Genomic DNA, 15,033 nt, shown 5'->3' on the forward strand with positions numbered 1-15,033 from the left:
ACACACACACACACACACACACACACACACACACACGCACGCACAGCAACAGAGGAAGGAGAGAGAGATGGTGCGGCAGCAACAGGATAAAGCTCCTCACCGTAGACTTGATGACATGAGACGAGAGGAGGACAGGAGGATGGCAGAGAGAGAGCAGGTAACCAATCACAGCCACGGAGCTGCAGCCAGCCAGCCAATCACGGCAGAGCGTGGGTGTTCCACTCAGCACAGCTCTGGCCCTGGAATGTCTGTGGAGTGGTTGCCATGGCAGCAGGCTCTCAAACGCTGTGTGTGTGTGTGTGTGTGTGTGTGTGGGTGAGCCGTGTGCAGCTCTACATTCAATACAATTCAAACTGACAGAAACACAAAAGACCAATCAGAATGAATTAGTGCACAATGTGCCACAGGACACACTCTTCAAAACGACCTCACATGTACATGCCTCACATCACACTTTCTTCAGTTGTCCTCCTTAAAACAACCGCATACACAACACATTCCTCAGAGTGAGAGGAACCACTTGTAAACACTCGCTGCGCGCCATTTTAAGATTATAAAGTGGTGTGACGTTACGGCTCTACCGCAGAAGGTGAATGAAACGCGTGGAATAAATCTCTTCACTCCATCGAAGTGTCTTCAGCCATTTTAAAAAAGCCCATCAGAAACACCTCTTTAAAATGTCTGCCTCTTTCTTCAGAGGCTGCACAGACAGGTGTGTCTGTCCACTCCCTCAAATATCTTTTTATTCCATCCTTGTGCGTCTATTCTGATCCGTCTCTTCCTCCTCCACTGCTCCCCATTTCTCTCTCTCTCTGTCTCCATCCCTCTCTCTATAGGAGTTTATAAGACATAAGTTGGAGGAAGAGCAGCGGCAGTTAGAGATACTGCAGCAGCAATTACTGCAGGAGCAGGCATTGCTAATGGTAACACACACCTTTCTTTCTTTCTCTTCCCTCTGTTTCTTTGCTCTGGTCATGTCAGTCCTCAGCCAGTTTTGATGTGTCTCATGTTACAGGACCCCTAGATAGTGCTTTAATGATCAGGCGACTCCTGGTAGCAGAGTGGGAAATTTGGAACAGATTGTTTTTGAATGTTTTGGAGCAGGGGTCTTCAGTTATTGTTTGCTCACAAGCTAATGTTTATGAAAATATGCATCAAAGAAAAATACAATATTAAGTTGAAGTTAGCTAAAGTTAAGAAGCCCAAGTTGAGCATAATGTTTCATTGACCCTCCCAAATTAAAATCGACTCCGCTTTGTCCACGGTGAAAGCCGATCCGGCGATCATACAACCGGAGCACATGCTGCTGGGTTGAGGGGCGGGACGTTTAGACTCGCACTAGAGACGGTTTAGCCAATCACAACACACTGGGCTAGCTAACCAATCAGAGCCCATAGCCTATTTCTGAGGGAGGGGCTTCATGAAAGCAGGAAATGATCAGTGCGTTTTTCAGAGAAGGGACAGAGCGGTGTGGAATAAAGGTAAATTATGTGAAAAATTATGCGTTTTTTTCAAAACAAAGCATTAACACATGTTAGACTGCAACCCATAAACACAATCAAGCCTAGAAAAAACCCAGTGAACCACCCCTTTAAACCAAATAACTTTTATTAAGCTCAAAGACAGCTGAAAAAGAAGTTGGTTGGGTTTTAATTATGTCTTTTTTTAAAAACTAAGCATTAACACGTTAGACTGCACCCCATAAACACAATCAAGCCTAGAAACAAACCAGTGAACCACCCCTTTAAAGTAACTGTTTTCTATTTGAAAATATGTTAAAAAAAAAATATTAAATTTATTCCTGTGATGTCAAAGCTGAATTTTCAGCAGCCATCACTCCAGTCTTCAGAGTCACATGATCCTTCAGAAATCATTCTAATGCTGATCTGCTGCTCAAGAAACATTTTTATTGACACATAATATAGGATTCTTTAATGAATAGAAAGTTCAAAAGAGCAGAATCAATTTTTTTATAGAAGTCTTTTGTGACATTATAAATGTCTTTATTTTCATTTTGATCAGTCGAATGCATTTTTGCTTAAAGTATAAAAACCTACTGACCCCAAACTTTTGAAAGGTATTTTATTTTTATTATTTTAAAACACAACAGGTTTAACCGTCTGGGGTCTGAGGGGGTTTTTGGGTCCTGGAGAAGTATAAACCTGATTTAGACCCCTGTTCTAAAGCAGAAGAACCTTTACTAAAGTGAGACTCATCAAACTTATGTGTCAAACCCCTGTGTGTGTTTTAGTCAATGTTTCATAAAGGGTTGATTTGATCGTTTATATTGCTTGGATTAGTTTCATTTTAAATGTACAGTTTAATTGGGGATAAGGACTAAATATCAAAATGCACCAACATAGTCACACGCAATAATTACATTACTATGTACCCAATACACTACGTCTATTTTTCAGATTGTTCATTTGCTCTAAATGTTTGAGGAAAGAATTGTACAGCTAAGGAAATGGTTTTCTTTCTTTGTTCAGTTGAACTCTAGACACTTTGTACCTTGTACCAAACATAAATGTGATCCATGATCTCAAAATAATGTAAAACTCAAATAATTTAGTTTCTGTGTGTGATTATTCATTAATTCATAATTATTTCATTTGCATATTGTGAAGGGTTATATGTTTTATATTTATGTTTGTGTGTGTGGGTATTTGCGCATGTGACCGTGTGCTGTTAGTGTTATATGTTAATTGTTTTTCCAGTAGTCACATTTTGCTAGTTAATCCGTTATTAATTGTTTGTTCGTGTATGTAGGAGTATAAGCGTAAACAGCTGGAGGAGCAGAGACAGTCAGAGAGACTTCAGAGACAGCTGCAGCAGGAGCACGCATACCTCGTCTCACTGCAGCAGCAGCAGCAACAAGACAAGAAACCACAGATGTACCACTACAGCAAGAACCTAGAGAACAACAAACCGGCCTGGGCTAGAGAGGTACACTTGCAACCTGCTGAGGACAGTAGCTCTCTGAATTGAACTGTCAGAATATTAACTCTTATGTTTGGTTTATCAGGTTGAGGAGCGCAGTAAACTGAACAGACAGGGCTCTCCCAAAATCTGCACTACAGTTTCTGACACCAATATCCAGTCCCGTTCTGAATCAATCAGCCAATCAGGAGCTGCACAGACCCCACCAATGCAGAGACCTGTGGAACCACAGGGTGGGCAGGGAAAGGTGTGCAACCTGTCATTTTATTCCCTCTGTAAATCAGTAAAATCTCAGTTCGGTAAACTCAGTGGTCATACCTCCAAAACAGTGATAAAATTATTAGGGCTGTCCATTCAACTAGTATGCAGAGAGTTTTTTTTAAGAATATAAAATGTAAAAAAAAATCATAAAATATAGCACTTACAGCAAATGCATGTCTATGTGAATGGCATCAAAGTCTACTTTGGACTGATGAAACTCAAAAGAAAAATGGGCTGCTCTGAACTGTATTCCAGTTAATGTTTTATGTTTAATGTTAAGGAAATACATAACAGTATGTTGATTTCTAAAGACATTTTGTAAGTGTCCAGTGTCCACCCCAGTAATTTAATCTCTTTGAATCATGTACACAACCATTCAAAAGCTTGTGGTCAGGAAGATTTTTAATGTTTTTTTAAATAAGTCTCTTATGCTCTCCAAGGCTGCATTTATTTGATCAAAATTATAGTAAAAACAGCAAAGTTGTGAAATATTATTACAATTTAAATTACTTCAGTCTTCAGTGTCCTTGTTCCTTCAAAAATCATTCTAATATGCTGATTTGGTGTTCAGTTGACATTTCTTATCAATGCCGAAAACAGTCTTCTGCTTAATATTTTTGTCGAAACCATGATCAAAATAACAGATTTATTTGAAATATTTTTCGTAACATTATAAATGTCTTTACTGTCACTTTTGATCATATTAATTGAAAAATAAAATCCCACTGACCCCACACTTTTGAAAGGATAGTAATCAGCAGGAGGATGCCATCATTTCTGTTCTTTAATGCTGCATGCTCTGGCTAACTCGTATCTCTCTCTGTTCAATGACTTTCTTTTTTCTTGTCTTTCTTTCCTGTGGGGCCCACTTGCTTCCTCTGTAATCCTCCATTATTTTTGGGAACTTCCTCTTCACTTGCGTATCCTGCGCTGGATCTTCTACCTTTCTCTGCTGCCCAACCCCGGTGGCCTGTTTCCTTTCTTGGCATGACACAATTCTGTTTCCATTTTTCCACAACTGCTTTACTGATTTCCACTCTCTAAAACACTCTTCTAAACCCCTTTTGTGAAAACATCCTGACTTCTCAAATAAAAAAAACTTTGCCCTTGCCCAAACGGCCAACATTTCACCCTCCCTCTTTCCTTCGGCTTACATCGACATACTACTTTCTGTCTCATCTCCTCTCCTCTCCTGTTCGTTCGTCCTCCCTCCCATCCGCCGTAGTTCCAGATGGCCCACTTGGTGCCGTTAAAACCGTACGCCGCTCCTGTCCCTCGCTCTCAGTCACTTTGCGATCAGCCCACTAAGACCATGTCCGCCTTCCCCACCCAGGATCCCTCTCCCACACCCACACCTCGTCCTCTACACTCCAGAGAACTAGTCCGTCAAAACTCTGACCCCACCTCAGAGACCCCTGCCCCTCAGTCTCGGCCAATGAGGGACGACCGGGGACCCTGGATCCGTCTTCCTGAGATTGAGCAACCTCCTAAAGTAAGACAAAATAATGCTTTTCTCTTTCATACAGGTTTTGTAAAACTCATCCGGTTTGGGCACTAAAACAGCATGTGCAAATAGACAATGTAATCAGTGGGTGCATATTTATTCCATCAAGTGATTATTAATATCACAATCATTAAAGTACAGTTTTCCCATAATTCCTCACCCCTCTCTCTTTTAGATTCCTCAGAGAACAGCCTCCATAGCCACTGCACTGAACACAAATCTCTCCTCCGGCATCAGACACCCAGTTCGAGCAAGGTAACAGACATATACACACATCCAGCTGTGGCACAAATCATATGACTGCACTGACTCCTGCACTGTGTGTTCTTTCTGTGTCAGTAATCCTGATCTGAGTCGCAATGAGCGCTGGGAGAGAGGAGATAGCATCAGCATCATGTCCAACCTGCCACAGACTGGCTCTCTAGAGAGACACCGCATACTCAGTGAGTGTTGTGTAGGTCAGGTTTTGCCAACATTGTGGAGCCACATCTCCCTGCAAGAGTCTTACCACCTGAAATGGCTTATGTTGTGGGGACAACAGCTTAATAACCGTACTAAATAATGTCTTAATCAGTCCCTCCAGGATTTTGTGATTTTGCAGTCATGGAATTTGAAGTGAAATCAAGCAACACAAATCTTCATTTAAAAAATGTTAACCTGAGAGGGGGAAAAGCAATATTAGCTAATCAAAATCCATAATTCAGTGCCAAAACGCATTAATCAATACATGTTCACTTGTCCTGCAGCAAAGCAGAATTATGAGTATTTCTATGCTGGTGTCGCCATTGCCTTGTGCATAGGGTACCAGGACCACAGTTTCAGTAATTATGTACAAAAATATTTACAGGTAATTGTACGTGAAATCCTGGTGGGATTGCTTAATGAACTTGAAACTACAGGAAAAACTTGTATGAGTATTAGTGGATAAATAGAAGAAAATATCATCAACTCATAGAGAAGATAGATAAATCGGACAAAACCCCTTTTGGGGACATTCACAATTGAAAAACATTGATTTGGAAATAAAATAAGTTGGAAAAGTTTATTCTTTTTGGATACACTGTTAAAAATAAAGGTTCTTTATTGGTATCTTGAATTGCCAATAAAGCCAATAAACTTGAATTGAAAATCTACGTATGGTTCCACGAAGAACCTTTAACATCCATGGAACCCTTCCATTGCACAAAAGCTTATTTATAGTGGAAAAAGGTTCTTTAAATTATTCAAATGTTCTTCAGACTAAGAAAATAATGGTTCTTTTAAGAAATATTGACTGAAAGGTTCTTTGGAGAACCCAAAATGGTTGTTCTATGGTGAAACCCCCCTTTTGGAACCTTTATAATTGTTGCAGACAAACCCTACAATCTTAAAAATAAAGTGTATAATGTTGTGGGTTTAATTCAGGCTCGTCCAAGATGGATTCCTCCCCCACACTTTCTCATGACAGCCGACACAAACCAGGGGAATCCCGAACCTCATCCAGACCCAGCAGACCAGCGGTGAGATACAGACACGCATACATTCACATAAACATAAGTCGCATGTAAAAAAAAATACACACACTCATGCACAGAGTCCCAAATCATTCACCGGTGTCTTGTATAGAATGAACACACCCTCCTCAGCCCTCCTCTAAACACTAACCTCTGTTCCTTACATTTCCTCCTCTCCCTTTACCCTTCTCATCCCTCTCTCCTCTCATCAATCTCTTTTCCTCCCTCTTCCTGCCCTCAGAGCTATAAGAGAGCAATAGGAGAGGTCAGTGCCCGTATCTGTGTATCAGCATGATGTCGGTGTGTTCTTGCATGATTACATCATCTCATGATGTGGACGAGGATAAATGCCTTAATTAATGTTTTTTCATTACATGTTGAAAATAATGAATCATGAAAATGTAATTCTGGGTAATCACTGCATGAATCAAGTAAGATTTAAAAAATAAAAATATCAAGGCTGTCAATATTATTAATTGCATTATGTGATGTACTGATGAATTAATCAAGTGGATCACATATACAGTGGGTACGGAAAGTATTCAGACCCCCTTAAATTTTTCACTCTTTGTTATATTGCAGCCATTTGCTAAAATCATTTAAGTTAATTTTTTTTCCTCATTAATGTACACACAGCACCCCATATTGACAGAAAACCTGTCCCAGTGCGTTGTGATTGACGAACGGCTTAGATGGTGTTTCAGATCAGTACTGCCCCGCCCCTTGCCAAAGCAGCAAGTTCATCTGCTCCGGTTTAGTTAAAGGTACAATAGGAGATGTTGGAAAATGCTAACTTTAGCCTGATAGCACTGAAAGCGAACGTCCCACCCTTCCTGCAATCGCCGTCCAAAGCCACGCCCCCTGAACGCATTTACACTCACAGACCAGAGACAACATTACTACAATAGGCTACATCAGGTTCCCAATTCCAGCCCATGTTCCGAAGTGAAGTAAACTTCAACGGATTTCCCCTGCTCAGGGAGTAGGGAGCAATGAACACTGTGTAGGGATCATATCGATCGGAACACAGTTCATGCATGTAGCTCACTTCTAACGAGCTGGCGCGAGGACTGGATTAACCGCTGGGCTACATCATGTGTCATTCACCGGTGAGAAATCTTTAAAAGTACTACAATACCAGGAAGGAAGATCGGCTTGTTGATGTTTGCCTGCCATCCTTGCTCTGTCTGCACAGCGTGCGTGAACGCGCTGATGAGTATCCTGTCTGCGCGAACCCGGTGCGCAGAGGTATGCTAATACATACGTTGACAGGCAGGTAGGAAAGCATATTAAAACGCTCGGACCGAACGTTTTGATTAGACGAACATTTCTTGATCCTACACCTTCCACAGAATATATAAATACAGACAAATACATTTAGACCACTTAACTTAATGATTGCTATCGGGATGTGAAGAGACTTTCAACCAGCATAACAAAAAAAATTTCTGAAGACAATCACCTATTGCACCTTTAAGGATGGCATCGATATTGCCATATCAATTTGAGCTGGATTCAGATCCCGAGAATATTGAGCAAGAGGATCGCGCAGAACCTTTGCATGCACGGATATTGTAAGACATATTAGAGTGGTATTGTTGTTTTGTTTTGTTTTTTTTGTCTAAATCACGTTTTAGATAGGATGTCAACAATAACTGCATTTACTATGTACAGATAAGTGCAACGTTAATATGTAATATGTTTATTGTTCTTTAATTCTAACATAACATGAATTGCAGTGAAACTGTTATACAGTTGAATTTATTTATACCATAAATCTCATAATTGAAGTGTAAATTCTGCAGATTACATCATTGTCCAGTATTGTACTGTCAGCAATTTATTATAAAAACGTTTTCATAATTGTAACACATATTTACATACATAATTATTCAGGTGCATGTGTAATAACTTAAGAAAACTTGACGCTACAGCAGCACTTTTTCTTCGTCTTAGTCTTGTCTGATGCACTCAGCCAAGCTTTCTAACCACGGCCTCGCCCCTCCCCACCCCCCAACCATTCGAATTTCCGTAGGCGGGAATTATTTTAATGATATTCTAATGGGCCGCTTTGTGAAAAGGGATTTTTAAAAAACGAAATATCTCCCTTTGGAGTGGCCCTTGGCATTTGTAACTTTCTAGATCTTTTTTATGCCCAAACATACACACTGACTAAAATACAAAAAGTGAAAAAGCATAATAGGACCCCTTTAAGAAATGACTACTTTTATTTAGCAAGGATGAATTAATTTGATCAAAAGTGACAGTAAAGCCTTGTATAATGTTACAAATGATTTTCATTCCCATGGTTTTCAACACTGATAATAATTAGAAATGTTTTTTGAGCATTTTTGAGCACTCCTTTTAGAATGATTTCTGAAGGATCTTGTCTCACTGAATGCTGGAGTAATGGCTGCTGAAAATTCAATTTTGCCATCACAGGAATAAATTACATTATAAAATATATTCAAATAAAAAAGTTATAAAAAGTTGTAATAATTCATAATATTATTGTTTTTTTACTGTATTTTGCAAATAAATGATTTTTGCAAATAAATGAAGAGATATATCTTTTTTTTGTCCATACAATCAGTCACTGGGGTCTTGTGTTGTTTTGAACCCCATTAACTTTGTATGGATAAATATAAATATATATGGATTTAATATAAATAAATATTAAAGAAAGGATGACAGAATATTTATTTTTGGGTGAACTATTCCATTAAAAGCCATTCACATAGGATGTGCTATGTACACAAGCATCTTGGACCATTGTGTAGATTCTCGCGTCTCTCTCAGAAGTCTGTCCTGTTGATTTCAACTGAACACCAGTCCACAACCATCAGCATCTGTGGAGGGACAATCCCACACTCATGGTCTTTGTGTGACCACATTCACCCTCTCCAACCAAGATCCCAAGCTCACACCACACCCTCCGCACTCCATATAGCTTTTAAAAGAATGCATGATAAAAACATGGTCCGACTCATTCTGGAGAGATCTAATGTTAATGTAATGATGACTGCAGATATGTGACGTGTGATGAAGTGTTTCTCACTTGCCTGTTGATTTCTTCCTCCTGTGAACAGGACCACGGTCTGTACTCTAAGGAGCGGGCAGAGGAGCAGCCGCGGCCCCCGGTGAAGGCTAATGACTACTCCTCTTCCTCAGAAAGCAGTGAGAGCAGTGAAGAGAGTGAGAGTGGAGAGGGAGCAGAAGAGGAAAGCCCTACTGACCGGTACAAGACAACAATGTGTGAATGTATCACTGTTTTTTGGTTTCATTTTTCATATTTTTCTTTGAATGCGTTTATCAGCCCACGTGATGCAGATTCTGACTCTGTGAACACTATGGTGGTCCATGAGGAGGAGGAAGGTGAAGGAGGAGACGAAGAACGTGCCGGGGGGTATGGAGACCAAACCATGCTTGTACAGAGGGTAAGATGCGTGTGTTTACTGTTTTTTTTTCTTTCTACATTATGATGACTAAATATCCTTGTAATGTGTATTCAGGTTTCAGATCTTTACCCCAACATGATGAGTACATCTAGCTGTACCCATGATTCAAAAAAAGTTTTCTGCAAGGGTTATGTTTAGGGATGGGGTTATGGGATAAAAAATTATTTTATGTTATATTTTTAATAGGGATGCACCAAAATTTCAGCTGCCGAAAAATTATCGGCCTAAAGTGGCATTTTTGGTTTTTGGCCGAAAGAGAAAAACATCCAAAAACATGAGCTGAAAATATATAGCGCACAGCTTGGCAGTGTTCAGCAAGCAGGTTTCACTCTCCCTCTAGCCGTCGTCACTGTGCGGTGTGACGCTCTACTCAGTATTCTGCTCTATGAATGTGCGTTCTGCTGAGTTGCTTATGGCCCATGTGAACGCTCCACTCTACTATTCATGCTCATGCTAAAAGCAAAGTCCGCTCAAATAACGTGCTGACAGGAAATTTCTATGTAGTTTACTTGTTACTATTTGCGATAGCGGTACTGTGCTGTAACATGGTGTAGTACAGCTGTGCTGGGCAACGCTGGTAAAATGACTCTACCCTCTCATGGCACTATGTAGTAATAGCTTTGTAGGACTATACATTATTTGGATAATTAAAAAAATATATATTGATATTTAATATTAATATATTTTCTGTCCAATTTTATTGTTTTACTGTCAGTAAAAGTGTGGTTATTTTACTGGCTTGTATTTTTTAAATTCAGTGACATTAAAATTATGTTAAAGTTAAATTAACAAGTCTTACAAAATGATTTTATATTATTTAATAAAATAATCAATAACTATTAAAAAGCATTTTGAGTTTTGGTTTTCAGCCAAGTGCATCCAGAATTTTGGTTTTTGGTTTCAGCCCAGCATTTTCATTTTGGTGCATCCCTAATTTTTATATCCCTGTTGCTGATATATTACAGAGCAGGGTGGCTGGCATGTAATCATGTAATTTAATTTTCAGAACTTAAAATATTTATATATAATTCTTGATTGGTTTATAGTCATGTTGTTGTTATTTTAACACACAAAAAGGTAAAAACATAAATAAAATAGAAGATAAGCACTGTATTATCGGTATTAATTACTGTCATCTGAATAAAAATGTACAATACCGTTCCTGGGGTTGGGGTTTGTTTTTGTGTGTTTGTTTCTGGCAGACTCCAGAGAAGCGTAGTCATAATGGATACACCAACCTGCCTGATGTGGTTCAGCCCTCCCACTCTCCCACAGACTCTGCCTCCCACTCTTCCCCTGGGAAAGACTCTGCCTATGATGTGAGCTCTCTGCCCACCTAACTTTTAAAGCTTCATTCTCTCCACCGTGTATATAATTGTATCATGTTTTCTTTCTTTGTTTATTTGAGTCATTAACAGAAACATTGCACAATGTGTGCAGCTGATTGGTTAACTCAGATCATGCAATCAATTTCAGTATCAGTCCAGGGGATTGGTGAAGGCCTCTGGAAAGTCCTCTTTTACTACCTTTGTGGACCTTGGGATGTACCAGCCATCAGGGGGCACAGGCGATAATATGTCTGTTGGAGGTATGGTATTAATTTAGCTGACTGTTACTGGGGTATTTGTTACCCAGAGACACATCCGTTCAATGGTTTGGGGTCGGTAAAACGTTGTTAATGTTTCTGAAAAAGTCTCTTATTCTCACCAAGGATACATTTATTTAATCAACATTATAGCAAAAACGGTAATATTATGAAATATTATTACAATTTAAAATAGCTGCTTTCTATTTTACTATATTTTAAAATGAAATTTATTCCTGTGATGTCTCAGCTGAATTTTCAGCATCATTACGCCAGTCTTCAGTGTCACATAATCATTCAGAAATCATTCTGATATGCTGATTTGCTGCTCAATAAACATATCTTATGAATGTTAATGATGATAACTGTTGTGCTGGTATTTTTGTGGAAACTTTTAGAAACTTAACCCTTTTTGATTGGTTTAAATACACCCTTTCTGAATAAAAGTATTCATTTACTTATTTATTTTAAATCTTTTTTTTAACCAAACTTTTGAATGGTAGTGTTTGTGCACAGGTTAAATACACTTGAAAAACATGTGAATATTGATCAGTATTTTGGTCTTGTTTTCTAATAATAAATATACTTAATATATGTACTTGAGAAACACAATTGTGAGAGATAGGACTTCTTGTTTTAAAGATGCCATATATTTGTAAAGGAAAACCAAACCAAAAAAAAAAAAAAAACTTTAAAAAAACTTTTTTTTTTTTTTGCAGTGTAGATCCCCCATCATTGCTTCGTTGTTGTGAAGGTATTGCTGACAGATGACACAATCACTCACTGCTGTGTTTCTCGGTTCTTTGCTTGTGTTGTTTGTGGGTGTTGTAGGTCTGGGCTCTCGTTTTGAGCAGTTGAAGATGGAGGTGAGGAAAGGCTCCATGGTTAATGTCAATCCCACCAACACTCGTCCAGTTAGTGACACTCCTGAAATCCGCAAATACAAGAAGAGATTCAACTCTGAGATCCTCTGTGCTGCTCTCTGGGGTAAGAGATGAACAAGAGCCGTTTGTGTAGATGTGTGTATGTGAACTTTCTATTGTCATTTCCTTAATTCCGTCAACGTTCAAGACTAGTTTGATGGCAGTGCCACCCTCTGGCCAAAGTGCATAAAACAAGACCAAAAAGCATTGGAACTGTGGAATAATTTGGTTTAAGTTCATTGCGCCAAACATTTTTTGGGGCCTATTAAATTCAATACTTTTTCCAAGTTTCACCATACAGCTTTCTGCCATTTTGAACTCCTACAAAGAAGTCTGAAGCTTGACAAACTTTTATTTTCAGAATAGCTCTCTAAAACTGTTTGTTAGGTCATGAGGGTGTTGTGTTTATATATGAGTGTGTGTATGTGTTATAACGGTGTTCGTTCTGTCAGGTGTGAATCTGCTGGTAGGGACAGAGAACGGTCTAAAGCTGCTGGATCGGAGCGGCCAGGGGAAAGTTTATTCACTTATCAACTCGCGCAGGTTTCAGCAGATGGATGTTCTGGAGGGACTGAACCTCCTTATCACTATATCAGGTTACACACGGGCCTATTCGTCACTTTACACATACACACATGCATCTACTCATCACTATCAGGACACATGGATACATGCAACCACACCTTTCATTTTTAGGCTCTTCATGTTTAGTATCTCTCTCTCAGGCAAGAAGAATAAGGTGCGTGTATATTATCTGGCCTGGCTGAGAAATAAAATCCTCCATAATGACCCAGAGGTGGAGAAGAAACAGGGCTGGACCACTGTAGGGGAAATGGAGGGCTGTGTGCACTACAAAGTTGGTAAGTGTGCATGTACAGAGTGCTTAATTATGCACAAAGAAAAGGCCACAAGAAATTGGCGAAAGTATGCACTACTACAGTGTGAAATGTAGGTAGTTTAGAAGACCTCAGGCAAAATACTTTAACTTTGCACTCAAACTCTTCTAAAGTACTTCATGTCATATATCACCTTTGCTGTGAACATTTTTGTTTATTTTCCCAGTGAAATATGAAAGGATTAAGTTTCTGGTTATCGCTATGAAGAATGCAGTGGAGGTTTACGCCTGGGCTCCCAAACCTTACCACAAATTCATGGCCTTCAAGGTAGAGACACTAGTTTGTTTTAATGTCTGATTGTTTTATTTATCATGTACACAGCTTACATGGGGTTTGCTGGGCATTCTAATGTTTAAAAAAAATTCAGGAGTTTGTGTTACTTGAGCACCAAATCGTTATATTATAAAATTCAGCTTTGCTGTCACAGGAATAAATAAAATTTTAAAATATATTAAAATAGAAAACAGTTATTTTCATGTATGATATTTCACAATATTACTGTTTTGTTTTTTTTTACTGATTTTTGAATGCAGCCTTGGTGAGTATAAGAGTTCAAAAAGATTTCAAAAGTGATTTCAAAACCATTAAAAAAATCTTACTGTCCAAACTTGTGAATGGTAGCGCAAGTTATAATAAATATTGCTTGCTGTACTGTATGTTAAAAGTAATAGAAAGTAACCAAGTACCAAATTATTTGAGATAAACCGTTTTTTGTGAGCATCATCTCTGTAATGTGCTATACTTTCAGTCTCTTGCTTATTTGTGTCTTTCTTCTCAGTCATTTGGAGACCTGCCACATAGGCCTCTGTTGGTTGACCTCACAGTGGAAGAGGGTCAGAGGTTAAAGGTCATCTATGGGTCAAGTGCTGGCTTCCATGCCATTGATGTTGACTCTGGAAACAACTATGACATCTACATTCCTGTACATGTGAGTTATGCTGTCGTAAAGTTTTTTTTTTTCACAAGAATGCACTGGATCACATGGGAGTGAACAGTGATTTGTGGGTCAATTGTAAAATGAAGAGAAAAGTTTTATGGTATCTTATATATCTTCAGAAAGATAAATCTCCTTTGACCTCTGTTCCTCTCTTTCACTCCCTCTTGCTCTCTGCATATCTGTCTGTCTCTGTAGATCCAGTCACAGGTGACTCCTCATGCCATCGTGTTCCTGCCCAATTCAGATGGGATGGAGATGCTGTTGTGTTATGAGGATGAGGGTGTTTATGTCAACACATATGGACGTATCATTAAAGATGTGGTGCTGCAGTGGGGAGAAATGCCCACATCTGTAGGCAAGTATACATTCACTCACACACACACACATATACAGTCATGTGAAAAAGAAAGGACACCCTGTTGAATTCCATGGTATTCCGTATCAGGACGACATATAAAATCATCGGATTCTTAGCAGGTCTTACATTTTGGAAAATAAATCCTCAGATGAACATCAACGCATGACATATCACACCGTGTCATTATTTATTTATCAAAAACTAGGCCAAAATGGAAAAGCCATGTGTGAAAAACTAAGAACACCCTTACTGTTAAGATGGGAATTAAGAGGGTAAGTAACAGTCAGGCACTGCTAATCAAATACCTTTGATTAACTGATCATCAGCCAGTGTGAGCACCTCTATTAAAGCAGAAGTTTTGGCAGTTTGCTGGTCTGGAGTCTTCAGGTGTGTGTTACCACAATGCCAAAGAGGAAAGACATCAGCAATGATCTTACAGAAGCAATTGTTGCTGCCATCATTCTGGGAAGGGTAATGCGGCAATTTCCAAACAATTTGAAGTCCATCATTCCACAATGAGGAAGATTATTCACAAGTGGAAGACATTCAAGACAGACACCAATCTTCCCAGGAGTGGATGTCCCAGGAAATTCACCCCATGGTCAAACCATACAATACTCTGAGACAACCCAGGAACTACACCTCAGACTCTACAGGCCTCAGTTAACATGTTAAATT

At 39.0% G+C, this 15,033-nt stretch overlaps 1 protein-coding gene across 1 annotated transcript in view; it reads left to right on the forward strand.

Moving 5' to 3' along the window:
• LOC107734112 (misshapen-like kinase 1) overlaps window positions 1-15,033 on the forward strand; it is a 34,213-nt gene that overhangs the window by 14,080 nt on the left and 5,100 nt on the right. The window contains exons 10-28 of the mRNA XM_016545965.1: window positions 47-157; window positions 837-923; window positions 2,770-2,946; window positions 3,026-3,187; window positions 4,427-4,693; window positions 4,881-4,960; window positions 5,045-5,148; window positions 6,110-6,204; window positions 6,440-6,463; window positions 9,288-9,436; window positions 9,515-9,635; window positions 10,859-10,975; window positions 11,133-11,244; window positions 12,073-12,228; window positions 12,617-12,760; window positions 12,890-13,024; window positions 13,227-13,327; window positions 13,839-13,988; window positions 14,193-14,352. Coding sequence (XP_016401451.1) covers window positions 47-157; window positions 837-923; window positions 2,770-2,946; window positions 3,026-3,187; window positions 4,427-4,693; window positions 4,881-4,960; window positions 5,045-5,148; window positions 6,110-6,204; window positions 6,440-6,463; window positions 9,288-9,436; window positions 9,515-9,635; window positions 10,859-10,975; window positions 11,133-11,244; window positions 12,073-12,228; window positions 12,617-12,760; window positions 12,890-13,024; window positions 13,227-13,327; window positions 13,839-13,988; window positions 14,193-14,352 — 2,452 coding nt within the window. The remainder of the gene's footprint in view (window positions 1-46; window positions 158-836; window positions 924-2,769; window positions 2,947-3,025; window positions 3,188-4,426; window positions 4,694-4,880; window positions 4,961-5,044; window positions 5,149-6,109; window positions 6,205-6,439; window positions 6,464-9,287; window positions 9,437-9,514; window positions 9,636-10,858; window positions 10,976-11,132; window positions 11,245-12,072; window positions 12,229-12,616; window positions 12,761-12,889; window positions 13,025-13,226; window positions 13,328-13,838; window positions 13,989-14,192; window positions 14,353-15,033) is intronic.

The sequence above is a fragment of the Sinocyclocheilus rhinocerous genome, unplaced genomic scaffold (assembly GCF_001515625.1).
Source record: "Sinocyclocheilus rhinocerous isolate Xijiao unplaced genomic scaffold, SAMN03320098_v1.1 scaffold1121, whole genome shotgun sequence".
Taxonomy (NCBI): Eukaryota; Metazoa; Chordata; class Actinopteri; order Cypriniformes; family Cyprinidae; genus Sinocyclocheilus; species Sinocyclocheilus rhinocerous.